This window comes from Furipterus horrens, unplaced genomic scaffold, assembly GCF_987537825.1.
Source record: "Furipterus horrens unplaced genomic scaffold, mFurHor1.1.pri manual_scaffold_3, whole genome shotgun sequence".
Taxonomy (NCBI): Eukaryota; Metazoa; Chordata; class Mammalia; order Chiroptera; family Furipteridae; genus Furipterus; species Furipterus horrens.
In genome coordinates, this window is record NW_028327173.1 from 93,644,351 (window position 1) to 93,668,582 (window position 24,232).

General features: G+C 46.9%; 1 protein-coding gene across 6 annotated transcripts; it reads right to left on the minus strand.

The window, feature by feature from the left end:
- Positions 1 to 305: 305 nt before the first annotated feature.
- On the minus strand, positions 306 to 22,996 carry TFAP2A (transcription factor AP-2 alpha). 6 transcript variants are annotated; one of them, XM_090269870.1, is made up of 8 exons: positions 16,163 to 16,393; positions 13,890 to 13,943; positions 13,509 to 13,746; positions 10,382 to 10,433; positions 8,132 to 8,363; positions 6,156 to 6,274; positions 4,089 to 4,230; positions 306 to 1,970 (listed from the first exon to the last, which is right to left on the minus strand). In XM_090269870.1, exons 1-8 carry the CDS (start codon positions 16,330 to 16,332, stop codon positions 1,682 to 1,684), a joined length of 1,296 nt encoding a protein of 431 aa, XP_090125996.1. In that variant the 5' UTR covers positions 16,333 to 16,393; the 3' UTR covers positions 306 to 1,681. The 6 variants fall into 6 exon arrangements, with proteins under 6 accessions (XP_090125996.1, XP_090125994.1, XP_090125993.1 ...); XM_090269868.1 differs by lacking the exon at positions 16,163 to 16,393 and adding an exon at positions 22,898 to 22,996 and having other exon boundaries at positions 13,509 to 13,943; XM_090269867.1 differs by lacking the exon at positions 16,163 to 16,393 and adding an exon at positions 18,418 to 18,566 and having other exon boundaries at positions 13,509 to 13,943.
- Positions 22,997 to 24,232: the final 1,236 nt, after the last annotated feature.

Sequence of the window (24,232 nt, forward strand, 5' to 3'; positions counted from 1 at the left end):
AAAAGATAGTGTGTCATTCCTTTAGCAGTATAATCTTTTATCCAAAAGAATACATTGGGTTTTATTGTATCATTTGTCTGAATACAGACTCAGTGGAATATCTAAATGATACCCTGCTCTGAACTCCAAGTTGAAAGTAAGTTTTTATTATACTTGAGGGAAACAATGGGTTCAGCTGCTTATTGCAAGGAGCAATTGCCAAGGGAGAGTTAAACTCAATTACTGTAACCATACTGAATAAAAAATACTGCCAAGAACAAAAATACGCCTGGGTAAAGACAGCCACTGAATAAAAAAAATCGACATAAAGCGTATCAAATATTTATTTATCTGGGCAACAAAGGACTATGATACATTGACAGGCATGGAAACTACTGCCAGCACAACTCAATACAATACACCAGAACTGCTTCCAAAATGGCCAGTGAAAATACAGAATACCAGGTGGTCCCAAATGTTTGAAGTTCTTTGAACAAAAAGAGAAAGAGAGGAAAAATCCCTAACCCTTGGTTTAAAGACAATACTCGTTTATTGCTCAAATGATGTTTTTAAGGGAGGACAGTGGAATAAAATTAACTTTTTCCCCCTCCCCACAACACATTAAAGGGTTATGAAACCACTCAAGTTTAAAAATCTTTCTAGGGTCCAATATCAATTTTTCTTTCAGTTCAATGAAAAGCTAAATGTAATTCTAATTGTATATAAAATTTTACTTTACTTGTTTTTTATTTGTTCAGCTATTTCATTGTCATCTTTAACATGCTAAATTCATGAGGAATCCCAGGGGGAAAAAAATGAATCCCCCAAACCTTGAATTTCTAAATAAGTACCATGAATCACATGTAGAACTAATAGGGAAGATTCAAAACCCACTAAACAAGAGGTAAACAAGATCACCAGATAAATTAAAAAAAAAGGCTTAAAACAGGCTCACCATATTTACACTTCCCATTAAATTACACATAAATAAATATATACAGAGACATGAACACTGATTCCCTTATATAACTGAATCGTGTTGCCAGAGAAAGTTCAAGTTGGTTGCTTTACTTGAAGAAAAACTTCTACAACTGAGACATGACATGGAACTTCGTGTATTTGTGTTCAAGTTTATTCACAATACTGATAAAAGTGTCATTATCCTTTTCCTTTTTTTCAAAAGTATGGCTACAATCTGAACTGAAGTATGTAAGGGAAGGTGGTGATTCAGTCCCATGAAGCTCATATAATTTTTTTAATTTTTACTTTTTTTAGAAAAAATGTTTTAAATTTTTTTTGTTGCCATTGTTGATTTGTGGGGTTTTCTTCTTATTATTATTTTTTTTAAAAGTTCACAAATCCAGACAGGATTTTTCCTTGCTGGCTTCACCACCGGCCTGTTCTGTTCTCTTAGGCTCCACTGGAGGGCAAAGGGAAGTTGGTTCTGATGAGGGAAGTTGAGGCAGAGGCCTGGGTCAGCAGGGGCTGCCCCACTAACAGTGGAGAGCAGTCCCCAGACTCCCAGACTGGAGGACTGAAAGTGGCAGCAGCGGCGGCAGCGGCAGCAGTAGCAGCAGTTGGGGGTTGCTGATCCCGGAGCTGTCACCTGCCGGTGGTGGTTGGTGTGGGGAAGACTGAGTGGGTGAGCACTTGGGGAAGGAGAGGGCTGGTGAGGCAAAGGAGGGGGTAGAGCGGAAGAGCCTCACTTTCTGTGTTTCTCCTCTTTGTCACTGCTTTTGGCGCTGTTGTCCGTGTGGCTGTTGGGGTTGTTGCTGAGGTACATTTTGTCCATGGCCTTGAGGGCCTCAGTGAGATAGTTCTGCAGGGCTGTGACCGCTGCGCACACGGCCGGGCTGCCGAAGCCGTGGGAGATGAGGTTGAAGTGGGTCAAGCAGCTCTGGATGCCAGGCTCCAGGATGGGATTGGGCCGGGAGTTCCCCAGGGGAGATCGGTCCTGAGCCAGCAGGTCGGTGAATTCTTTGCATATCTGTCTGCAGCACAAGTGAAGTAGAGACAAAGAGGGAGACATGAAACTCCCCTGCAGCAGCACCAGCAGCAAAGAGCACCCTTCTCCCTGCAGTTACTTCTGCCAGGATCCGGGATGCAGCAGACACTGACTTGATCCACCCGAGGCCCCGGTCCCAGAGACAGATGTGCAGTGGCCACGCGCTGGGAGATCCAGCACTGTCCACTAGAACATCTCTCCTTTATTAAATACCTCCACCAATTCATGTTTCTCCCCCTTCTCCTCCTCTCAGCTACACCAAACTTCTAACTCCCTCCTCTTTCTGGCTCACACCAAACATCATAGACACCAGAAAATATTTCACACTTGAGAAGAGCAACAAAGGAGAGTGAGGGACAAGAAGTCAAACACAAGTCCCTTTTCAATAGCCAACAGCAAGCTGCCATCAGCTGTCTAGCCTCTCTTCTCTGATCTTCCAGAGGGACTTCAGCAGCATCTATGGGATGAAGTCTCCACTCACTCACCTTCAAATCAGTTGTATGTGAACAGAAAGGCAAAACTTTTCTTGGGATTACTTTGCCTTTTTTAAAAAAAAAAGGCATGAAGAAAGTAAGTCTCCTAGGCTAGTGTGGCTCAGTCTTCAGGGCACAGGCCTGGGTTGTGGGCCAGGTCCCCAGTTGGGGGCATGCAAGAGGCAACCACACATTGATGTTTCTCTCTCTCTCTTTCTCCCTCCTTTTCCCTCTCTCTAAAAGTAAATAAAATCTTTTTTTTTTTTTTTAAAGCATGAAAAACCTATTTCTTGGGCATAATTCAGAGTGGTTTTGGGAAAAATAAACAGACCTTTAAATTTCACATTCCATATTTTTTTTTACAAGATTTTATTTATTTAGTTTTAGAGAGAGGGTAAGGGAGGGAGAAAGAGGGAGAGAAACATGGATGTGTGGTTGCCTCTTGAACGCCGCCACCTGGGGGCCTGGCCCACAACCCAGGCATGTGCCCAGACTGGAAATCAAACCAGCCACCCATTGGTTTACAGGTGGGCGCTCGATCCACTGAGCCACACCAGCCAGGGCTCCACATCTTTTCCTACACATCAAAATAAAATAAAATAAAACTTTCTAGGGAAATTGTGAATATGGGTGTGTTTATGAAGCTAAGGGAAGAGGAAAAAGTTGAAATATAGTCATATGAGGCCTGTACACTGGAAGCTCTATCTCTGAATCTGGAAAATAAGGACTAGCTAGGGCCTTGGGGATGGGGGTGGGGGTAGGGAGAAGGGAGAATGGGGAACACTGGCAGACTGCCTTCCCCAAAGCCAGCAAGGTCCCGAAGAGAGAAATTGTACTGCCTTAGGCTTCAGTCTCTGTCCTCTGGTTCCATGCCCTCCTGTGACATAGACTTTGATAATTAAGGGCTTCCAAATAAACCTTTTAATTTTCAGAAAACATATCAGGACAGTCACTTTCTTTTCACACACCACCTGGAGAAGACTATTCAGCCCAGGAATCCATGGGAATATAACTTGGGGCCATTTAAAAACCTTTTTGACATCTCACCTGTAGGCTACAACTTGTTGGGGATGTGAGTGTGTGTGTCTGTATGTTTGTGTGTGGCACTTTCCAGGAGGGAGGAGAAAGCAAGGTAAGAAATGGGATAAGGGATTAGGGTTGAAACTAGGGCAGCTTCTGGCTTGCATATTTTGTAGGCCACTACTTAATCTTTGCCCTGGGAGAACATTGATAGAAGACAAAAACTGACATAGGCAAGACAAAAACTGATATAGGCAAGTCTGTTACCCCTTTAAGGACTTAATTCTAATGTTTCTGAAACAACATAGTCACAAATCCACACTCAGCTTCTATCAAACCCCTACTATCCTCTACTCTCCCCCCCCACACACATTTTTTTTTCTAATGGAAAGGTAAGGCAGAAGAGGAAAAAGATGGAAATACACAAAAAATCCTACTTGTATCTCTCCTTTAAAATAGATTATGGTTTATCAGATTGTGTTGCAATTTCAATATTTACAACAATAAACTGATTAACACAAAAGGAAAAGAAAAGTGAGAGCAAAAAAACCGTTTTGATTTTTGTTTCTCTTCACAATGAGACATAGACCCCGAAGAGGTAAACGCCTTACTTTGTAGCCAGAAGCATGTTTTTTCTTGTCACTTGCTCATTGGGATCGGAATGTTGTCGGTTGAGAAATTCAGCTACTGCTTTGGCAGGAAATTCGGTTTCACACACGTACCCAAAGTCCCTGGCTAGGTGGACGGCTTCTCCTGGCAAGAGGTGAGAGGAGGGAGGCCAGTGCAAGAGAATGTAGAGTTGGAATCAAAACTTCCTCCCAACTCCCTTATTTTCTTAAATCAGATGTTGAAGGAAACACAAAATACTTGTTTTCTCATTTCAGGAATTTTATTTCCTTCTCTGTAGGATCTGGTGGATATAGTTATCAGGAAAAAAAAAAAAAAGGCCACTTATCCTAGAAGGCCGATATGGTTTGAAAAGTAAATCCCATCTACTACCCTCCAGTCTCATCCCCCACCCTGATAACCTTTTCCCAACTTCTCTTTTCTAAATGTTTTTTATATTCCAACCTCTTACCTATCAACACATTTATAAATGGTATTAATAATTACTCCTTGAGCTTTTCTGCAAGGTAACAACTTAGGGTTTACATTTTAACTTGATCGCATATAATTATCTGTTCATCCAAACCGATTAACCAAGAGGATTTGAGGGTCACTCCACTGAGTCTGTCTGTGTTGTTGATTTTCAAATCTTTGGTTTTAATTTCCTGAACCAGTTGGTTTTTACTGCAGGGCTTCCTGCCATTAGCTCCAGCTCCGGAAGAACGCATGCGCCAATTAGAGCATCAAAGCCCTCTCCCCAGAGCTTGTTTCCATAAAATGGAGCGGATCACAAACAATAACAGTTCTCCAGAAATTGCCTCCCTGCTACAGAACTCAACCCAAAAAACCCATGCACACTCTCACACTACACCTGAAGCCACAACTATCATTTTCTTTGGGTATAGTTTTTTTGGAGTATGGATAGACGGTTCTCTGTGTATTAGTATTATTTTTAATATAATGCTACTGTAGATAGTTTCTGGCACTGAACAATTGAAAAATTGCTTATTATTTAACAGTTATATTATTGTCATATTTGACACCATGAACAAATGGTTCATAGGATTCCTCCTCAAACTTGTGGTTTTAAATATTTTTAGTTATTTACAAAGACAGAAGTTGAATTTAACTGTATTTTGGCTCCTTAAATACAAAATGTAAATAAGATAAAATGCCTTCTTTAAATATAAATGGCAGTTTTGAAATCTACCTGATAATTTAAATGCCTTTTTTCCTATAGCCATAAGGCATTTCCAAGAGAACACAAAGGAAAATGCAAGAGAGCTACACATTTATTTCTAGACATTCAAACTTAAGCCAATTTAGTATCAAAAAACCTTAACAGGCATCTAGAGCAAGCAAGAATGTGAGAAGATTCTGGTGACAGTACATCTAGAGCAGGGAGTGAGGACAGGGCTGACTTTTGTTTTGAGAGGTTTGGAAGCATGTATTTGTGTGTTGTGTGTGCATGCATTCATGTGTGCATTCATGTGTATGTGTTTAAAACTGCCAGGAGAAACTTTTTGCAATGCTTATATTTCTCATTTCTTTTCCTATCCAAATGATTCAAAGTCTAAAATCACTCACTTTTCTTCCCCTCAAATAAAGCAGCACAATTAACGGACAGATAAGGAAGCATATGTTTGGAAAACAAAAATTCAAAGGGCATATAACCCTGAGCTTTCAGGATGGTCTTAAATCAGGATGCAGGTCAAAGATTCCCAAATTAATTCAGGAAGTAATGGTCACGCATTTCTCAAATGCAGATGTCAGAATACCTTAAGTGATTTACTGCTGAGCTCTATAGAAAAGACAGGAACTTAGAGAATATGCAGTTCTTAAATTTTCACATTGTTTAGGTCAGAATTGGGCTAGGGAAGTATAATTTTGTGGCAGAAGAGGAAAGGAGGACAGGAATAAATGCAAGTACTTTTTTTACATGCAAAAATTCCATCCACTTCTTACTTCTCTGGAAAAAATGAAACTTCCCAATTGACACAAAGTACAACCAAACATCTGGCCACTTTTCCCAGAAGAAAGATCCCTTCTTGTTAGTAAGTAGACTCGCTTACCCTCCACTAGTGATGTGAGCAGAGTGACATTGGCAGCTTTACGTCTCCCTGCTGGCAGATTTAATCCTATTTTGTCCAGTTTTTCTCTTAAAGATCTTCCTCCATTTTTAGACTTCGCCCTGTTTCACAAATATAGGTGAGAAAGGGATTTAGAAAACACTGGATTGCTCTGCAACACATTATAGTCATTTTGACAACTTCCTAACATGTGCTTTTAAAAATTAAGAACCATGACCCAGAGACATTTAAGGGATGGAAATCTAGGAAGGAACGGTACAGAAAGATCATAGGAGATAAATGTTTATTAAATTGTAAAGCACCCATGCGTTCAGTTATTATTGCAACTATTGCGGCAGGTTGGAAGGCTTTGATTCCCAACTCTCTAAAGAAGAACCACAAACAAAAACAGCTCTCATCTCTAGGGTATGAGGTATTTTTCAGTTCAGCTGATTACTGTATATTTTCCCTGTCGTTACAATCACATAAATCCCAACGGGGTCTTTAAATTGTCTTTGTAAGATCTGCTGTTAGGTTGTTCAGAGTAACCAAAGTTATCATCACTCTCCCGTTTCTTGCTCTGGCTTTAGCCCCCAATGGGGAATTCATTTCACCAACTGTTTACATGCCACGTCATCAGCCTAACTGGAAATGTCAAAAGCTGATATCAGCCTTTAAAAATTTCACTTATTTCAGAGACAATGCAGGCCGTTCTAAATAGATGTCTAAATAGACTCCCATAATCAGAAAGTGGTTAAGATAAATTGTTTAAATAAAACATCAATTTAATTAATTTCAGATATTATTCCCTACTCAAGTGCTCTTTTAATTGTGTGGATTAGATTATACTCCCCTAGGTAAACAGTCTCCAATACTGGGGGTGGAGGAAGGGGAGGAAAAAACGGAGGGCAGATTCAGATCTGTGACAGTGAAGGATTACAAAGGGACAGCAAAGGAAGGAGAAAAGATTAAAATAGCTGGTGTCAAACCCTTCCAAAAAATGTTTTTATAGGCTTTGTATGGAATATACCCATCAGAGCAGAACTAAAAGTCTCACAGAGAGGTAAATAAGTAAATATCAAAATAAAGTTTTGCTACTTTCTTGATTTTTTATTTTAAAGAAGAAAGAAAATAACATCTGGGAAAGTGCAACAACACAAGACCCACCACTCACAACACTGGCTGGAACCTTAGGGGAAAGAAGCCCACAGGAGGGAAAACTCTGCTGAGGGAATATGCTTCACCTCACTGACCCTTATAAAATCTCATCTACAAAATGAATCATTCCGATTTCGTGCAGGTGAGATTAGAACCACGTATGCAACACGCATTCGTCGATAAAGACTACACGTAATGCACTTAAATGTGCCTTGCATGTTGTCTGGCACACATCGGGGCCACCTTACGTTGCAACCATTAACGTGAGTGCCTCGGGCACGGGGAGTCACCGTCTGGCCGAATGGCAACGACCAGCAGGCTTAGCGTGCGGACTCAAAAGAAAGCCACTGTCCTCTACTTAAAACCTGATTCAAGAAACGACGGGTTATGGTCAGAGACTCTACACTGTTAAGGAAAAGTGAGAAGCCCGAGAGGAAGTTTTCCAGAGCCGACAAGGTGTGCGCAAGGAGATGAAAGGCAGCCGTACGGCGCCCCGCGGCTGCAGCTGCCGGGACTGAGCGCAAAGCGGCACAAGCTGCGCGTGCGCACAAACCGGGGAGGGCGGGGCCGGCTGGTTTGGTGAGCGCGCTGCCGCTACCTACCCGCCCGCGCGCGCGCACCAGAACCATACCCGCGCGCGCGCCTCTTCGCCCCACCTCCAGCTCCCGTCCACCCAGTTCCACGCCTCCTCCACCACCCCCTTTTCTTTTCCCGCGAAAGGAGGGCCGTGGCGCGAAGCCTGTTTCCGTCGCCGCTCCGGCGCAGGCGCAGTGCTGCCCCCGGCCGTGGAGCGGGGAGGGGAGGGCCGCGCTGGGCCTCACCTCCGCAGCACTCCGCCCAGCAGCGAAGCGTTGAGACACTCCGGCGGTGAGAGGCGCCGCTGTACTTCCGCCACCGTGACCTTGTACTTCGAGGTGGAGCTGAGGAGCGAGAGGCGACCCGGAACTGAACAGAAGACTTCGTTGGGGTTCACGACGCCACCGAAGAGGTTGTCCTTGTTAATGGGTATGGCGGAGACGGCGTTGCTGTTGGACTTGGACAGGGACACGGGGCCTGCGGAAACAGACCGGGAGGCCGTGTGTGGATGTCGAGGATCTTACCCCCCACCCCCGCTCCCCCAAGTCCTGCTGGACATGACTGTCTTTCTTGGCCAAGGCAGGCGCCCAGGCTTGCGCTGCAACCCCCACTTTTCTTACAGCCCTGAAAGTTCCGTGGCTCTTTTTCCCACTTCCTACCCCCCTATTCACTCCTGGGGATCAGGATTGTTCCTCGGCCTGGAGTTGTTGTGCCCACCCAGCACCATCAGCCAGGCCTGTGCTTCGGCCTGGACCCTTTCCTTTTAGCCTCAAGGGTGCTGCCGAGAGATGGTGGTAAAATTGTGACCATCTGAGCAGAGTGGGCACCAGATAAGGTGCTTCAGCACGGGTTTAGAGTGCAGGAAAGGGAGTTATGTTTGCAAACCAAGAGCCAGCTATGTCTGCTTTGGAGTTTTGTGGAGTGAGGGTCAGTGTTGGGAAGAAATTGCTTTATAGACCTATAATTAAAATCAGCCCAGATTTAGATGGCCAAAGCAGCCATCTAAATGAGCATTTTTAGTCAAGGGACCAACTGAAAAGTGGTGGATTCTGTTGTCAGACACCACACATGCCCCATCCTTCTGACAGATAGGACCTTTGCTATGTTTAGTTTTGAGAAAGACTTGAGTTTTGGAGAACCATCCGAAGCCCCATTTAGTACTGGGAAGAAGGATAAACAGGCCTATCACAGATTACTAATATGTCTTTTTGTTGAGCAAATAGTTAATAGTCCTCAGTTTATGTGTCTTCATTGCGAAGGAGGGGAGTATAAAAAGTTATTGGTTAGTTCTGGTGGTTGGATCCACCATAGTCAGAAAAAAATTCAAGCCCAGCAGAAAGTGTACTAATGTTACATTTCTCAACACCAATATAATTCAGATTCATTCACAACCATTTAAGTACAGTATTCATTTGTGTTTTTTAATTCCACGTTGAGACATGTATTATGCATACATTCTTATCACCATACTCCCTCTTTAATGGGGATATTCTGGAGGAGTGGGGGCTCTAGGTTTTGGATAGATCACTTGTGACATTAATAGCTCTGGGGAGGCTAATAGAGACAATAGGAGTTAAACGAACTCTTGAGAGATTACTAATAAAAGAGCCAATTATGTCGACTTGGAAAGAGCATCTCTTAAGATTTATCCTTTGCACATCTAATTTGACGTGACAAAGACTTCACAGATGTAAAAAATGAAACTTTAAACTAGCTAACAATATACTGATTGGGGTTAGAAATGAGAACAGTTTTATATAGCATCATCTTCTGGTGGTGCCTAGAATCCTGAAATGTAACATTGCCACTACAACAACAACAACAAAAAAGCTGCTGTGAATAGCATTTAATCCAGTAAACTTTATTTCTACTCACTAAATACAAGTTATAAATCCATTAACATCACTGGACACTTCAAATAACTTTTGCTATGAACAATTATGCTAACAATCCTGACACCTTCAAGATATTAATTTTAACCAAAAGCCAACATTTTGTTAACCTAATTCACAAACTTTAAAAACCCTTAAAGAGCTAATGAGAAATTAAAGTGAAAAACATGGAAGGTTTTACCCCCTTGCTAAGGAGTGCTATGTCTTTTTATCATTTGCCTTTATATTAATATTAAATTATTTGCACTCTTAACGTGTTGCACTTCTTAATATTCATGGCCATTCACACAACAGATTGAGTAAGCTATTAAAATGTTTCAAAATTGAAATACCACTTCCAAATCAGTTCAATGTCCCACATCTATGTGTTTGTCCAGATATCATTGAATGGTCAAATCATGAATCAGAACAAAGCTAGCCTGTTGCCATTACTAACCTACTGAGAGCCGATCATTTAAGCATTGCTATTATATGCCTATCTATTTGTTAATTCTGAACCTTTAGGAAAATCATATTTGAAAAAATAAATACAGCTCTGCAAGTTCTTTTAAATAGCACTGTGCCTGTACGGACATGCTTGGAATGCAAAAGGAAATGGCTTACCTTTCTTAATTACAGTTTGATCTGGGATGTTAATACCCGGGTCTTCTACATGCTGCAACAAAAGGATACATATGGATGTAAGTGTATAATCAAAACAAAAGGAAATGAATATTCCATGCAAGATGGGGGGAGGGGAAAGTGTAGAATCGAAATTCCCCCCTTATAGTGACATTTATATATAAACATCTCATCTTGGCTTATTGGAATTTGGGGCTTTGCAACTCAAGAGGTTTCACCGCACACCCAAGGCCAATTTCTCCTCCCCCAGCAAATAATACACGTTTGAAAGAGGTGGGGGTGGAGACTAAAACTTCCTTTGGAAATTAAAATGAAGTTTTGGAGCACCTAATCTTTTTCACAATCAGTTCAATCTTTTAAAATGCACCTAGCATTACTTTGGCACCTCAGCAGCTTCCGACTTTTGGTGATTTCAATGCTCAGGCAGCAAAAGCCAGAAAAACACAATAGAAATGACAGAGGCAGGAGTAACAGAGCTAAGTATTGGACACGCTTTAGGCCGTGTGATAAACAGCAAAGGCATACACACACTTTCACTTATGGGAAAATGAAAACTTGTTTTAAAGAAAAAAGAACTCCTGCCTAAATTGGGTGTCAGATAGGACTATGAATTATATGGGGGGGAAAAGAGAAAAAAAATCCTTTAAGGCTGTTTTCCTGTTGTCCTGCTGATTTGTTGGGGTATGTTTCTTTCTTTCTTTCTTTCTTTCTTTTTTTTTTTTTTTTTTTTGCAGATAGATGGTTATATGTGTGTGCCAGAGTCAAAACGTGATTAGAAAGTAAAATGAAATGTTTTCTGATGCAGAAACTGACAGGCAATATAATGTCTGGCTGTGTTTACAAATTAGCACCAGGGCTGCTGAGATAGAAGATTTCGCAATCGTTACCAAACACAGGCATTACCATTTAAAAAACTATTACTTCCTTCTCTAGTCTTTGTCCAACAATAATACTGATTCAAACATTTTCCATTCTGTCTTGGATTTATGCTCCTGTTAATTGTGCCTGATCGCAATGATTCCGGGTGGATGGTACTAAGTTGCTTTATTACAGGTTTTATTATACTCAATGCTCTCATTTGTAACTTGCCTAAAGTGCTTCTGGATTTAAGTATAATTAAATTGAGAAATGTTCAGAAATGAGTACTGCTGCAGTCCTTGTGTTTTAACTATATGGGGAAATATGATCCCTTTATGTATGCACCCTAAACTCATAAAGTAAATGTAGTGTGGCATAATACTTTTATTTGTGTTATTTCTAGACCTTGTCCATACAGGGAAGACTGTTAAGTTTAAAACCCCACTGAGATATTAATGATTAAATAATTTTCACCATCGATTTGATTTTCTTAAATATTTAGCAGTCATTCTTATTAAAGGTTAACTGTTGCAGCAGTGGGAAAATTGAAAACAACCCTTTTCCTGACCCAAATTCCTTTGAAAGTTTTTTTTTTCTTCCTTAAAAGGTGGGGGAGGAGGAGGGAGAGCAGCAATTGGGTTTCCTTGTTTTTATTTAATCTTTTCGTTAATTTCTCCTACTGACCAATTTCACCGCAAAGAGTGACTATACAGGTGTTAAGAATTCATGCCAGCTACTCTGGAATTTTTGCGAAGTAGAGCAATTCTAACAAATAATTCCAAAAGCTTGCAACGTTATTTTGCAATTCAAATATTTCCAAAGACCAAGCTAGGAAAAAGATTCGGGAAATCTTTGGGAAGAACTAAAATGATCACAACTTCCAGCTTTGTTTTTTAATTGCTCTTTCCCCAACTATATTACTCTTCTTATTTCCCTTCCCAAGAAATGCACTGTTTAGTATCAGTTTCTAAAAACATGTTTGAACACACACACACACTGCTTACTAAACCCCACATTGGGTCAAGTTCCTACTTTCCTGCTTTCCATGCAAGTCTGCTAAACATAACCAACAAATTTCAGTGGTTAACTGAGCTAAATGAGAGATGTAATAAATCTTCTATTTTCCTATGTGACTTTTAAAAAGTTTTAAATTCGCCAAGCAAGCAGGTAAGCTCATCTGACCATTTTCTTTGCAATCTAATGCAGTAATCATTAAACTGTCAACGGACATATTGCTGCAATATTTGATGCAGTAATTTGAAATAGCATTTTAGCAAAAATCACATCCAGATACATTTCCTCTCCAAAGGAAAGCAGCATTAACAGAGCCTTTACATCTTTAATAAAATTATTGGTTTGTTCTAATTTCATTTCAGGAAGGTTGTGAGGAAACCATAAATATGTAAAATTGAAGCAGAGATGGTGGTTTAAATTTAATTTCAGAAAGTATTTTCAAATTATCAATAGCTGGTTTACATTGTAAATAGTAAATGTGCTAATGCCATGCTTATTAAGAGATCATTTTAAACCTCATTTATTGATAACTGAATTCAAACTCAAGTAATGTTGCCCAATAGTCTCAAAACATTTAATGTAATATGGGCTGTAGCAGGCTCTGATAGGCATTGGAAACCTAGCTAATGATTTATGAGGTCAATACTTAGCACCCCTAGGAAGAGAAGAAGGCTGCATTTTAATGTCCCTCTGCTCTGATTTGCTATTTATTCTTTAATCAGGGTAGGGAATACACATAACTAAATCCGGGAAAAATATTTTTTAGTATGTCTTCTACACTTTCTTTTAAATTGACAGGGCATTTAATAAGCCCTTTTGGTTGAATTTAACATCTTTTTCCGGACAGGGAGAAATCCCCATGCCAGACCCAGCGATGGAATTAGATCCTCTCCCAATCGAAAGAGTTTACAATTTTGGAGAAGGGAAGATATTGTGACATTCGTCTTATTTATTTGAGTTGGTGGAAATGGTAATGCGGGCATTGTTTGAAGGAGTTTCAGGAACCATTGTTCTAGGGGCAGAGCTCTCAACTTCTTAATTTTTTAAACTCGGTTATCTATGTGGATCCTTAAAGGGCCCGCCTCCCCCGCCCCCAAATAAAATAAAATGAAATTTTGTAAAAGTAAACACCACTGAGGAAAGCCCGGGCCCACCGGCTGTGTGTCCCCGGCATCTTCTCTGGGAGTGAGTGAATAGGCGCTGCACTGCCTCTCGTACCATCCGCGCAGCCTCTTACCGGGACGTCCTCGATGGCGTGAGGTAAGGAGTGGATCGGGAGGTCTCCGAGTCCTGAGCCAAGCCCGTGTGGGCCGTGCAGGAGATCCTCGTGCCGTCGGTAGTCCCTGCGAGGATCCAGGCCCGGCAGCTGGTGGGGCAGCCCCCGGTGCGTGTGCAGGAGCCCAGACTCCTGGCTCTGCCTCTGGCCGGGCCAGCCCGGGTGCTGCGGCTGCGGCTGGGCGTGCAGGGGGTTCAGGCTGTAGGGGTCGTTGACGTGGGAGTAAGGATCTTGCGACTGGGGGTAGATAGGCTGGTAGGGTGGGGGAAAGTAAGGGGGCTGGAAGTCAGCATTGGGGGTATGGGACAGCGGCGGGGCGCTCGTGTAGGGAGATTGACCTACAGTGCCCAGCTGGGGCAACCGTGCCGTCCCGTTGCTGGTGCCGTCGTGACGGTCCTAGAAAAGAGTGAGAGGAAGAGAAACAAGAAATCAGGCGTCGAGTTACAGCTGTCCACACTAAATTCACTTTGCAAGGCTGAGTGGGAAATCTCCCCTTCCCATCGCCAGGCCACAGAAAAAATGAGCAGTAAGTTGTTCGTTTCGAAAAATACCCCAGAAGTGAAATGGGCCCTTCCAAAAACGCAGGGAATTAGTGTGCAAACGCGGGTGCATTATATACTCCCCTTAACCGGTTCGTTCAAAGGCCGAGAGAAGGCGGATACGAAAGGACCTCACAGAATAGAGACCGTTAAGCTGTGGCGTGAAAACTTCTTAAGCAAAATTAAAATTCCTACTAAATATTAAAAAGTAGAAGCAGCCTTTTCGTTTCCCCCAGATTTGAACATGCCTGCCATTGCGTTATTATTTATTCTGTTCCATTTATTTGGAGGGAGAAATCATACACGTTCAAAGACTGTCATTTCATGACTATTTAAATAGAAACATTATGTAGAAGGACTATAATGAAAGCACACGTTTAAATTGCCAGCTTAAAGCAGGTTTAACTGCAGTTGGGGGTGGGGGGTATCTTTTCTGCTTTCTCAGTTAGCAGCCCGTTTCGCCACAGGGTCAATGTATGATATGGATGGGAAGAAGGGGATGTCAAGTCGAGGTTTAAAACAAATATTCCGCCTTATTGGGTTTAAAAGAGAGGTGCACCCCGGGGCAGAGACCCCCGCCCCTTTCACCCCAGCCCCATAGGGCAGGAGAAATGCCTGACTTTCTGTTCCTCTCTTGAAATTCGCTTGCAAAACAAGCGAATAGAGTTGATTCCAGGGAATTCGAACCTTCGGAGGTTCATCCCCGGCCTCTGGGGCAGGGAGCACCTTGGGCTGCGTTTTTTTTTTTTTTCAGCAAACGGACTTAGCATCAAATGTTGAGCACATCTCGGGAACAAGACGCAAGGAAATAAAGATGAACGTGGCGAGAAACACGCTTTAGGAAGTAGCGGCGAGGTAGGTCTGCGAGCTGGGAGATGTTGAGCACCGACGAAGGTAGTTAAGAATGGAAAAGAGGAAAGAGAGAAAGGCAAATCAGGGTGCCCTGATGGAAACCTGGGCGTGAAACCCGAGGTCTCTTAGAATAGAATTCCTAAGGAAATAGGAATGGGGGTGGGGATGGGACTCACCATAGCTGAAAAACTGTGAACTAACATCTGCGAAGAGTCTGGGGTAACCAGTCAGGGTGGAAAAAACAACAAGCAAGTCTGGAGAGCCCGGTTGCCCCGCCGCCCGAGTACGCCCCACACAAAAGGCGCCGGGAGCCCTGAACCACCCTGGACTCCAGTCACCGCGCCGACGCTCCCCCGAGCGCTGTAGCCCCGCTCTGGTCCATCCGAACTTGAACCACCAATTCGAGCGGCGCCTTCAGCTGGTCGAACCCACGGTCTCTATCCTGTTGTGATCGGTTATGATACAAAGTTCCTTAGAAAATGAAAAGCCCCCAAAAAGAAAAAGTGTGTGTGTGTCTGTGTGTGTGCGCGCGTGTTCCTTAATCCGTGTCTCCCCTCTTTTCTTAGCGGCGGCTTCACTTGAGCTTCTAATAACCGCGCTGGGCAGCGTTCCTGGAGCCTCCTAATAGCAGATATTCATGACTATTAATATTACACGAATACTTAATAAGGGAAGAATGCCTGGAAATCGAGCGTGAAGCGGAGAGGCAACTCGCGCTGGAGCCGGCTCTCAATGCAGTCCATTGACGGGAGCCTCAGTGTAGCAAATCGGAGGTGGGGAGCGGGAGCGCCAGAGACAAAAAGCGGGCGAGAGAGGGAGCGGGCGAGTGCGCGGGGGGCCGCGGCTCAGCGACTGGCGAATCACAGGGAAGGGGCAACATTTTAAAAGGTTGCAGGGCATGCAAAAGTGAAAGAGAAAGAGAGAGAGGGAGATAGAGGGAGAGTGCAGAGAGGGAGAATGTGTCTGCGTGTGTGTGTGAGAAAGAAAGTGTGGGTGAGGGAGAGGAACCGGGAGTGGGAAGAGAGGAGGGAGGAGAGGAGGGAGAGCCCAAGAGGAGGGAGAAAAGGAGAGAGGGAGGGAGGGAGGGGGGAGGGGGAGGGGGCTGAGTACGAGGGCTCAGAGGGGGAGTCCGAGGGGGAGGGGGAGGGGGAAGGGAAGGGGAGTGGGGAGAGGTAGCAAGTGAGGACAATCGGACCTAAAAGGCTAGGGCAGACCTCGGGATACCGTGAGGGCCGCGAGTCGCCGGCAGGAGCTACCGGGGACCGCGTCCGGGCGTTCATCCGGCTCTCGGCACCAGAGGTGCTTCCCTGCCTTCTCCGGCCGCGAGCTCCTCCGCTCCGCAGCCGGGCCTGGGACTCGGGATTTGGCTGCCCGCTGCCTAGCTGCTCCTCCATGGTCCAGCACCCCGCCCGGGACCGGCCCTCCTCTCGGCAGCCCCGCGAGCTTCTCTTGGACACCCGGGGCTTTGCGCTCAGCTGCAGCTGCTGCCCCGCCCTCGGCTCTGCAGGGCAGGGGCTCCGGGAGGGGAGCCGGGACTCGGCCCCGGTCGCGCAGAGACGCGAGGCAGCCCAGCCCGGGCGCCGCTGGCAGGGACTCCCGGCTCAAACCCGTTCGACTGGCTGGGCCACTCCCGCCCGACGCCCCCCCGGATGACACGGCTCGTTCTCTCCCAGCTCGGCAAGGCTGCCGCCGCTGCCAGTCTGCCCGCCGAGTTGTCAGAACACGCGGCACCTCGCCTGCTGCGTGTCCCTGCAGAGCCCAGACAAAATGAGACCGCACCAAGCCGGCTCGGAAACCCGAAGTCCCTGCTCCGGTTCCTGCCCACCGCAGTCGTAGTTGTTGAAACAACCGTCGCTCTATTTTCTGCCCTGTCTTGATTCTCATCTTTATTCTTTCTCTCTCTCTCTCTCTCTCTCTTTTTTTTTTTTTTTTTGCCTCATTCACACACATATTCACGCGCACCCCACAGAGTCCCTCTCTGTGGGTGCAAGTTTATTGCCTCCTACCCAGGTCCCACAGGAACCTAGTGCCGCGTGGAGGTTGGGACTCCGATGGCAGAGAGCTCAACGCCAGGAGCTGGGCTGTGCCTCGGGCATTCACCCTGTGAGACCTAAGTGCTGTCACCCCGGCTAACTCGCAAAGGCCACCCCCGTCCTGAAAACAAAGCAGCTGTTCTGACGCGGGGTGTCTGCGCCCCGCACCTCGCACGACATGAACCTTCAGAGAAGCGCTGGTTCCCGTGGGATGTTACCCCCTTGCTTTACGGGGCTGAGGAGAGCGAAGAGAGAGGGCCCGGAAAAGGAGAGAGATTTAAAATAACCTACAAATAGTAGGGGGAAGGGGGTTGGGTGACACAACGCTCTGATAAACCCAGGTTCCGATTTCAAGTGAAGACAAGACTCTTGCCGATGTGCCCTCACAGACTTCCACACCTGACATTCCCAGCTCCAAAAGCCAAAAAGAAAGAAAAGAAAAGAATAGTGGCAAAAGCGGGGACTGCCACCTATTTATTTAGGTAATCTCCAGCAGCGGCCCCCCTCCCCCTTCCGTGACTCATCGACTCATTTCTGCTCGTGTTGTAAGGGCGGTGGGAGCAGCGGCTACCAGGCCCTGTCTCAGCACCTCCCGCGGGTGAACTGGTGGTGCTGGGGCTTCCCCGGCTGCCCCACGAAACCGAGCTCCCGGGACCCTGGGTATTTTAATGGGCTCTGCGGGCTCCCCACACCGGAGGTTGCGTGCAGCCCCGCCAGGATTCCCACGGTCACGCGGCCGAGTGCCGGGAGGTTGCAAGGGCAGATGCGTGGGGACCCGGGGGCCAGCATGCGCCAGGGATGCACCAACCAAATAGTTCGGAGAGAAAGAAGCAGCTAAGAACTTCTTCAATAACACAGAATGTACCTGGGGCGGGCCCGCAGCAGTTTGGAAGAGTGCGCTCAAATTGAATCCGGTAAAACGGAGACACAACCCAGCTTAGAGAGTAGTATACGGGGCCCCTTTTCCAAATAGAAATGATCCTTTTTTGAAAGGTTGAGGGACGAATAAATAAAGGAACATTAAGGATCAGAGAGGAAGTTAAAGGAAAAGTGTTTTTTCTCTTTCCTTTCTCTTCCTGGTGACTTGGGCCCCCAGAGTCTCACTGGAGAGACACGCAGCGCGCACAGGCGCGTGCCCAGCTGCCAAGAATTGCTTTAAAACCCATGCTCGTATTTTCTGTCTACTCTTACTTACAGACAATATTAATCAGAAAAAGTGGGAAAGTGGGACACAGGCTTCAAAGGGGGAAAATGAAAAGGGGAGCGTCCACATCCTCCCTCTCCAGCTCTCCCCTGCGTTTTTCGGGCGAATCGGAGAGGCGGGCGCTACGCCGGGAAAAGTTTGTCCCGCCGGCATTTCTCAGCTGGCTGCCAGAAGAGGAGGTGCGGGAGGGAAGAGCTTGGATCCTGAGGCCGCAAGTATAACTGAGCCAGCGCCGCGCTTACCTCGCAGTCCTCGTACTTGATATTATCCGTCAGTTTCCAAAGCATTTTCATGGATCGGCGTGAACGGATTTGTTCTCTCTCTGCCTCGGCACCCAAGTGCAGCTAGTCTTTGGGTAAGCGAGAAGTGCTGGCTGCGATGGTGATCGGAGGAGGAGGGAGAGGAGGAGGAGGAGGAAGGAGAGGAGGAGGAGGAGGAGGAGGGCAGAAAGGAGGAGGAGGGCGAGGAGGAGGAGAAGGGTGAGGAGGAGGAGGCGAGAAAGGAAAGAGCTCCCGTGTGCGCTCTGAGATCTCCCTCTAATGGTAGAAACTTTTTCCTTTTCCAGCTCTTTACCAACAGCCTAATCGCCTCATTAGCATATCAACAATAGTCCAATTGCTCGCTAGCACCACAATCTGCCGCCGGCCGCTCCGACCCAGGTATAAAGGCCTTTCCGATCCGCGAACTTGCTCCTAGAGCGCAAAACTGCCTGTGAGCCAGTGAAATCTCCCCTGAGCCCGGCCGCCTCAGCCCCTTGCTCCACACACACACCACCCCTATTCGTCTCCACTCCTCTTCCTCTCCGTCCCCTCCTTGAGGTAGGTGTCCCGCGCAAAGGCCGAGTATGGTGCAGAAGCCTAGCGGCCGTGCCCTAGGCCAAGCCCTCAGCACCTTTCTCCATCCCTGCTTCTAGAAACGTCTCTGTCCTTTCGGTCCCATCCAATTTTATTAGAAATTATTATCCCTTTCGCAATTAAAAATAACCACCAAACCAGGACCGGAGAAATCACTCCAGGATTTTTGTCCAACAAGAGTTCGCCTCCGCTCTGGGCAGCCACCACCTCGGGCAGCAGAGCTTTGGGAGTTTTATTGGCTTTGCTCTTTACCCGCAGGTTGGAAATTTTGCTAAATGGTCCCAGTCGCTCGGCTGGGGGTTGTGATCCTTTAATTGCCGAGTGTAAAATAAAAATTGTACCCTGAAGAGGTTGCTTGACAGCTCGAAGAGTTAAATGATTTTCCTCTCGTTTGTATGAAGCTAGAGCCAAGTGATAACTCAACATGGCGTTTGAGCTAAGGGCTTCTTAGGTGCAATGTGGACAAGGATATAGAACTCTTACAGAGACTCACAGTCGCTTCTGGAGTTGAGCTGAAATACTGACATGTGTGCACCATGTCATGCATGCATCAAAATAGATAGCTGGGAACCATCTCTTCGCTGTGCTAATCTGCTCCAGTTTTCCCAAGATCCCCCTTTTTAATTAAAGCAGGAAGAGTTCCTTCATGATTTGGTGATGTTACTAAGGCGGGCGCGCTCGCCGTGCAGTGTCAGGCTGACAGGGAACCCAGAGACCCCGCAGCCGTTCCCTTGTCCAGGTTTGCCAGTGTAAGCTCTCCCACTCTACACAGGGGCCTGCTCACCTTATATTTTTTTCTCCTGTTTTAGCAAAAATTTTTAAGGAAGAAAGAGAAAACAAAGATGTGATATTTGAAACACAGAGTGGTTAAGTTCTCTGGTGAGCTTCCTCATTTGTTCTCCACAAAAAAAGTTTTTCTTTCTTCCATTTGAATACCAAAGACTGCCAAACAAGAGTAGGTGTTGCCTCAGAGTGCTCTACTAATGACCTCTGATTCCCCCTGGGCCTGTTTCTTGAAAATCTCCAAGCCTCCCAGATTTCCATAGTGTCCTCAAAATTGGGTAGAGGTTGTTGAAAATCGGAGAGTTCCATAACAGGTGGAAAAAAGTCAAGAGGAGAAAGGACCCCTCCCCGCAAGCCTGTGCAAGGGCAATTGTGCTTCCAGAGGACTGCAGCAAATTTCCCTAGCTAGGCAGAGTAGGCCGGAGATCCCACAAAAGTTAGAAAGAAGAACAAGAGCTAGGAGGATTTAGAGCCGGAGGGACTCCCCTCTCCCCTCGCCCCACCCCCCGCCACACACACACACACACACACACACATCCTGGGAGCTCCTTTGCATTCTCCCCACCCCCCAAAACTACCATAGTCCTTTGCCTGATCGCAGCTTGAGGATCCGCACCGCACTCCACCCAGGAAAGTGTCACATCTAGGGCTAGCATTACACACTCTGTGGGGTTGCCCCAGCGCCCACCGCCCAGCCCAGCTTCTTGAAGCAGGGATACGGGCCACTGGGAGGACTGACATCTTTCCAGAGGCAGCCGCAGGCGCAGAGCATGATCTGTAGGCCAAACCCCAGGCCTGGGAGCCGGGATTTTCCACCCTTGGAGGTCACCACCGTGTGCTTAAGGGAACTCTCAAGTTTTGTTTTCTTTCAGTTTGCAGGCTGTGGAAGGCATTGGCTCTTCTTCTGCACCAACCCCCCTTCCCCTTGCTGCCCCACACCACACAGATCTCCAGCTCCCCACAGGCTGGGGCTGCTAAACTGTTGTTGTATCCCTGCCGAGGGTGCCTTTGAGGTGCAGATTCGGCCTGCGGGCACTGCGCCACCGCCTGTGTTTTGGGCACTGAAAAAAGGCCCTAGAAAGCACCCAGGTCGACCCTGGAGCCAGCCGAGCTGCGTTAGTGTAAGCATCATTATCACGACAAGTCACTTGATTGCATGTCAATGCTTGGGCCTCCTCAGGACCCCAGGACAGCAGCGCCAGGCCTAGGGTTAGAGGTTGGGGGTCCAGGCCAAATTTGGTGGCGTGGAGAGGGAGTCAGAGGGGAAGAGCAAGTATCTTTGTGAGAGACAGCGATACTGAGAGAAACAAAGAGGCAGCTACAGGCCAGATTATTTTCTCCAGTTGTCACCACACAGTAGGACCCAGGAGCCCAACAGGCCAACCTCGGAGCATCCCACCCCTCCTGACTCTAAGTCCTCAGCGTCCCACTCGAGATCCAAGATTTCCACCAATTGCCAACTTGTGAGCCTGCAGGAGCCAGGTCCAGGGTTCACTACTTTCCCCTTCAGGCTGTAACCTCAATGTTTCCGAACCTTAGCTGGGCCGGCTTGAGGCCCGAATGAAGGACCAGCCTGCGCTCCTAGCGTCTTCTCACCACCGAGGAATTCTGCAACGAAGTTCTTCCAGCTTGAGGAGGAAACTCAAAAGCCTTTGCCAAAGAACTTTCCTAATCTTCACTCTCCAAAAAAGAGAATGAAGAAGGACCCTGAAGCCCACCCAGACAAGAGAAAGAAATGTGTGCTTTCCCTGGATTTGTGTTTGGTGTGAAATTTGCACTCCTAAACCACGAAGTTAGTGTAACTTTGGGGTTTAAATTTTGTTTAGGGAGATTTACCCGGGAAGGGGGTATAAAAGAGCTCACAGTTGATTTAAAAATTATAAGTACAAGAAAAGAAATGGATATTGAAAGATGACTTCCTTTCACCAACTCCAGCGAATGTAGTGAAGACAAGACTTCTCTAAATTTTACTTTCAATGGCCCAAACCTGAAAAAAAAGCGAAAGAACTCGCCCTAGAAGGAGCAGGACCTCGACTTTCTTTTGGGAAGATCCAGGCGTTTGGTTCGAATCATCCCCGCAGACTTTTAGGCACATGGAACCTCGCCCTAACCAGGCCTTGCTTTGCTGGGGTGGAAAAAAGGGCCCTGGGGTTCCCATTATGAAATCGGCGACAGGATACAGGCTGCTACCCTCACCAATCTGACCAGAGCCTCCCAAGTCCCCATAGGGTAAACGTCTGTTAGAAGAACAGCGCGGGACTAATGCTCCCGTTTTCGGGGTCGGGGTCCGTGACTCAGGGCGGGCTGAATCCGGAGTCTAGTTGGCCTTGAGATTCCAGCGGCCTAGCAGGGCCAAGTTGGGCAGGCATTGATTTCGGGAAAATTTAGACCTGCTGCTTCATTGCCCACCATTCACCCCCACCCACATCCAGTCACCCCCATCAGTAGCCCAAGTGGCAAAAACTAGCTTCAAAAAGAGGACCGAGAAACTTAACTTTGTGCAGACTTTTAAGTATTTCCCGAAAGAACATGCTCGCCTCCTGACTCTCCAATCTGAACTCCTTCCCATTCTCCACACCCCCTCGGTCCCCAAAACTTAAGATCTTGACACAAAGAGAGACAGGTGTACCAGAAGCCCACCTCACGGGCAGCCCTGGGGTCTGGGGGAAGATCGAAGGGCGTAGACAGCAGGGAAACCTCCTCTTGGAGCACCGCGGTCCCTGCCCTGCGTCCACCCTCCTCCTGAATTAGTCATCCCCTCCTGTTTCTCCTTGGGGTGGGGGTGAGGGATGGCTGTAGCGCAAACCACAAGTGACCCTCGAGCCACCTGTGGAGGGTGCGCCGGACTTTACCCAGCTCTCAGCCTGAGAGCAGGGCGCGTTGCCCCCAGCACTCCGGGCGCCGCCCGCGCACATTTTTCCTGTTCTCTTTTCCTCCTGGGAACTCTCCTGGGCACTGCCAGGCGCGCCTCACCTACGACTCTCCAGCCTTGGGCCAAGGCTCTTCCTCTCCACCTCCACCTCCCGGCCCCCTCCCCCGTTCCACCCCCGCCCACCTTGGCCACAGCCCCTACAAACCCCCGTACCTGCCAGTCCCCCATTTTGGCAAGTATGGACATCGCGGGTCGGCGCTCCTGGCGAAGGGTCCCCGCCGGGCATGGGCTGTAGGGCTCGACTGGGCCCGCTCCCTGGAATCGCTTAGGCAAATCCTTCTTTTTTCTTTCTTTCTTTTTTTTTTTTTTTTTTTTTTTTTACCTGCTCACCAACATCTCACCTGGTCATAAAGAGCTGGGTTGCTACCTGCCGACGCATGCGCGCTAGCCCAGGAATTCACTCCTCCAGCCCCAGTCCCTGCGCCTCGCGGAGCTGACCTGGGAAGTGATGGATTTATAGCCACGGCAATCTCGCCATCAGCTCCGGCTTTTCCCAAGAGTCCCAACCCGCTTTCCCGGGCAACCCCAGACCTAAAAACCGAGGTAGACTTTCTGCTGGGTGTGCTGGGTGTACTGAGAGTGTGAGAGAGGCTGTTTTCGCACTCAAGCAACGGGGGGCATCTAAACTCTCCTCTCCCTCGAAACTTTGGGTCTGGAAGTGTCTCCACCCCGGGATGGGGGGTGGAGTCTGGTAGTGTAAAGCCTGAAGATAGGGCCGGTCTGGATAGGTCCCGTGCACCTGGGTGCACTCAGTGGGGACAGATCCCAGTCCGGCCCTCCCTACCGTGGATCTGAGTCTGCAAACCCCAGGGCTGTTTCAAGGTCGGATCCCAGATCAAAGTGTTTTGCAGTAGGTGAAGAGGTTCACGATTCTCTTTCATTTCTGGCTTCTAGATTTACTCTCCTCTTACCATAGAGAGCCAAACACATGCACACACAAACACGAACAATTGCGCATGCATACCAGTATACTTCTACTTAAGGTCCACCCTTTCTTCCTACTTTCACAATTCCTTGCCCTTCCCCCACTCCTCTATGGCTTCCCAGTTCTTTATCTTTTCCACTAAGAACTTTTTAAAGGGAGAATGGGGGCGTTGGTGGTTCTGGGATGGGCCACTGGGGTTTGGGCTGGGGTTTGCTTTCCCATGACAGATAAAATCACTCAAGTGATTTCACTGTTGCTTCTAATTAGAAGGGAGCTTTAGAGGAAGCCACAGAATTTTGGACTCCTGGGGAGCTCACCTCCCCGGCAGGAATCACACCTGGCTCAGAGGCAGATGCGGGTCCGAGGAGCTTAGCCTCAGGCTGCGCTCGCTGAGCAACCATGCCAGCTACATCTCGACTGCCAAGAGATTCGATTGTCCAGGACTTGGGCCTGGAACACCTGGGACAGGCCCAGTTACCTCCCGGTCTGCCATCGCAGAGACTGAGAGATGAACAAAGAACCGGTTTTGAGTCGTCTTCTCTAGCAAGTCAGACAGATGTGTA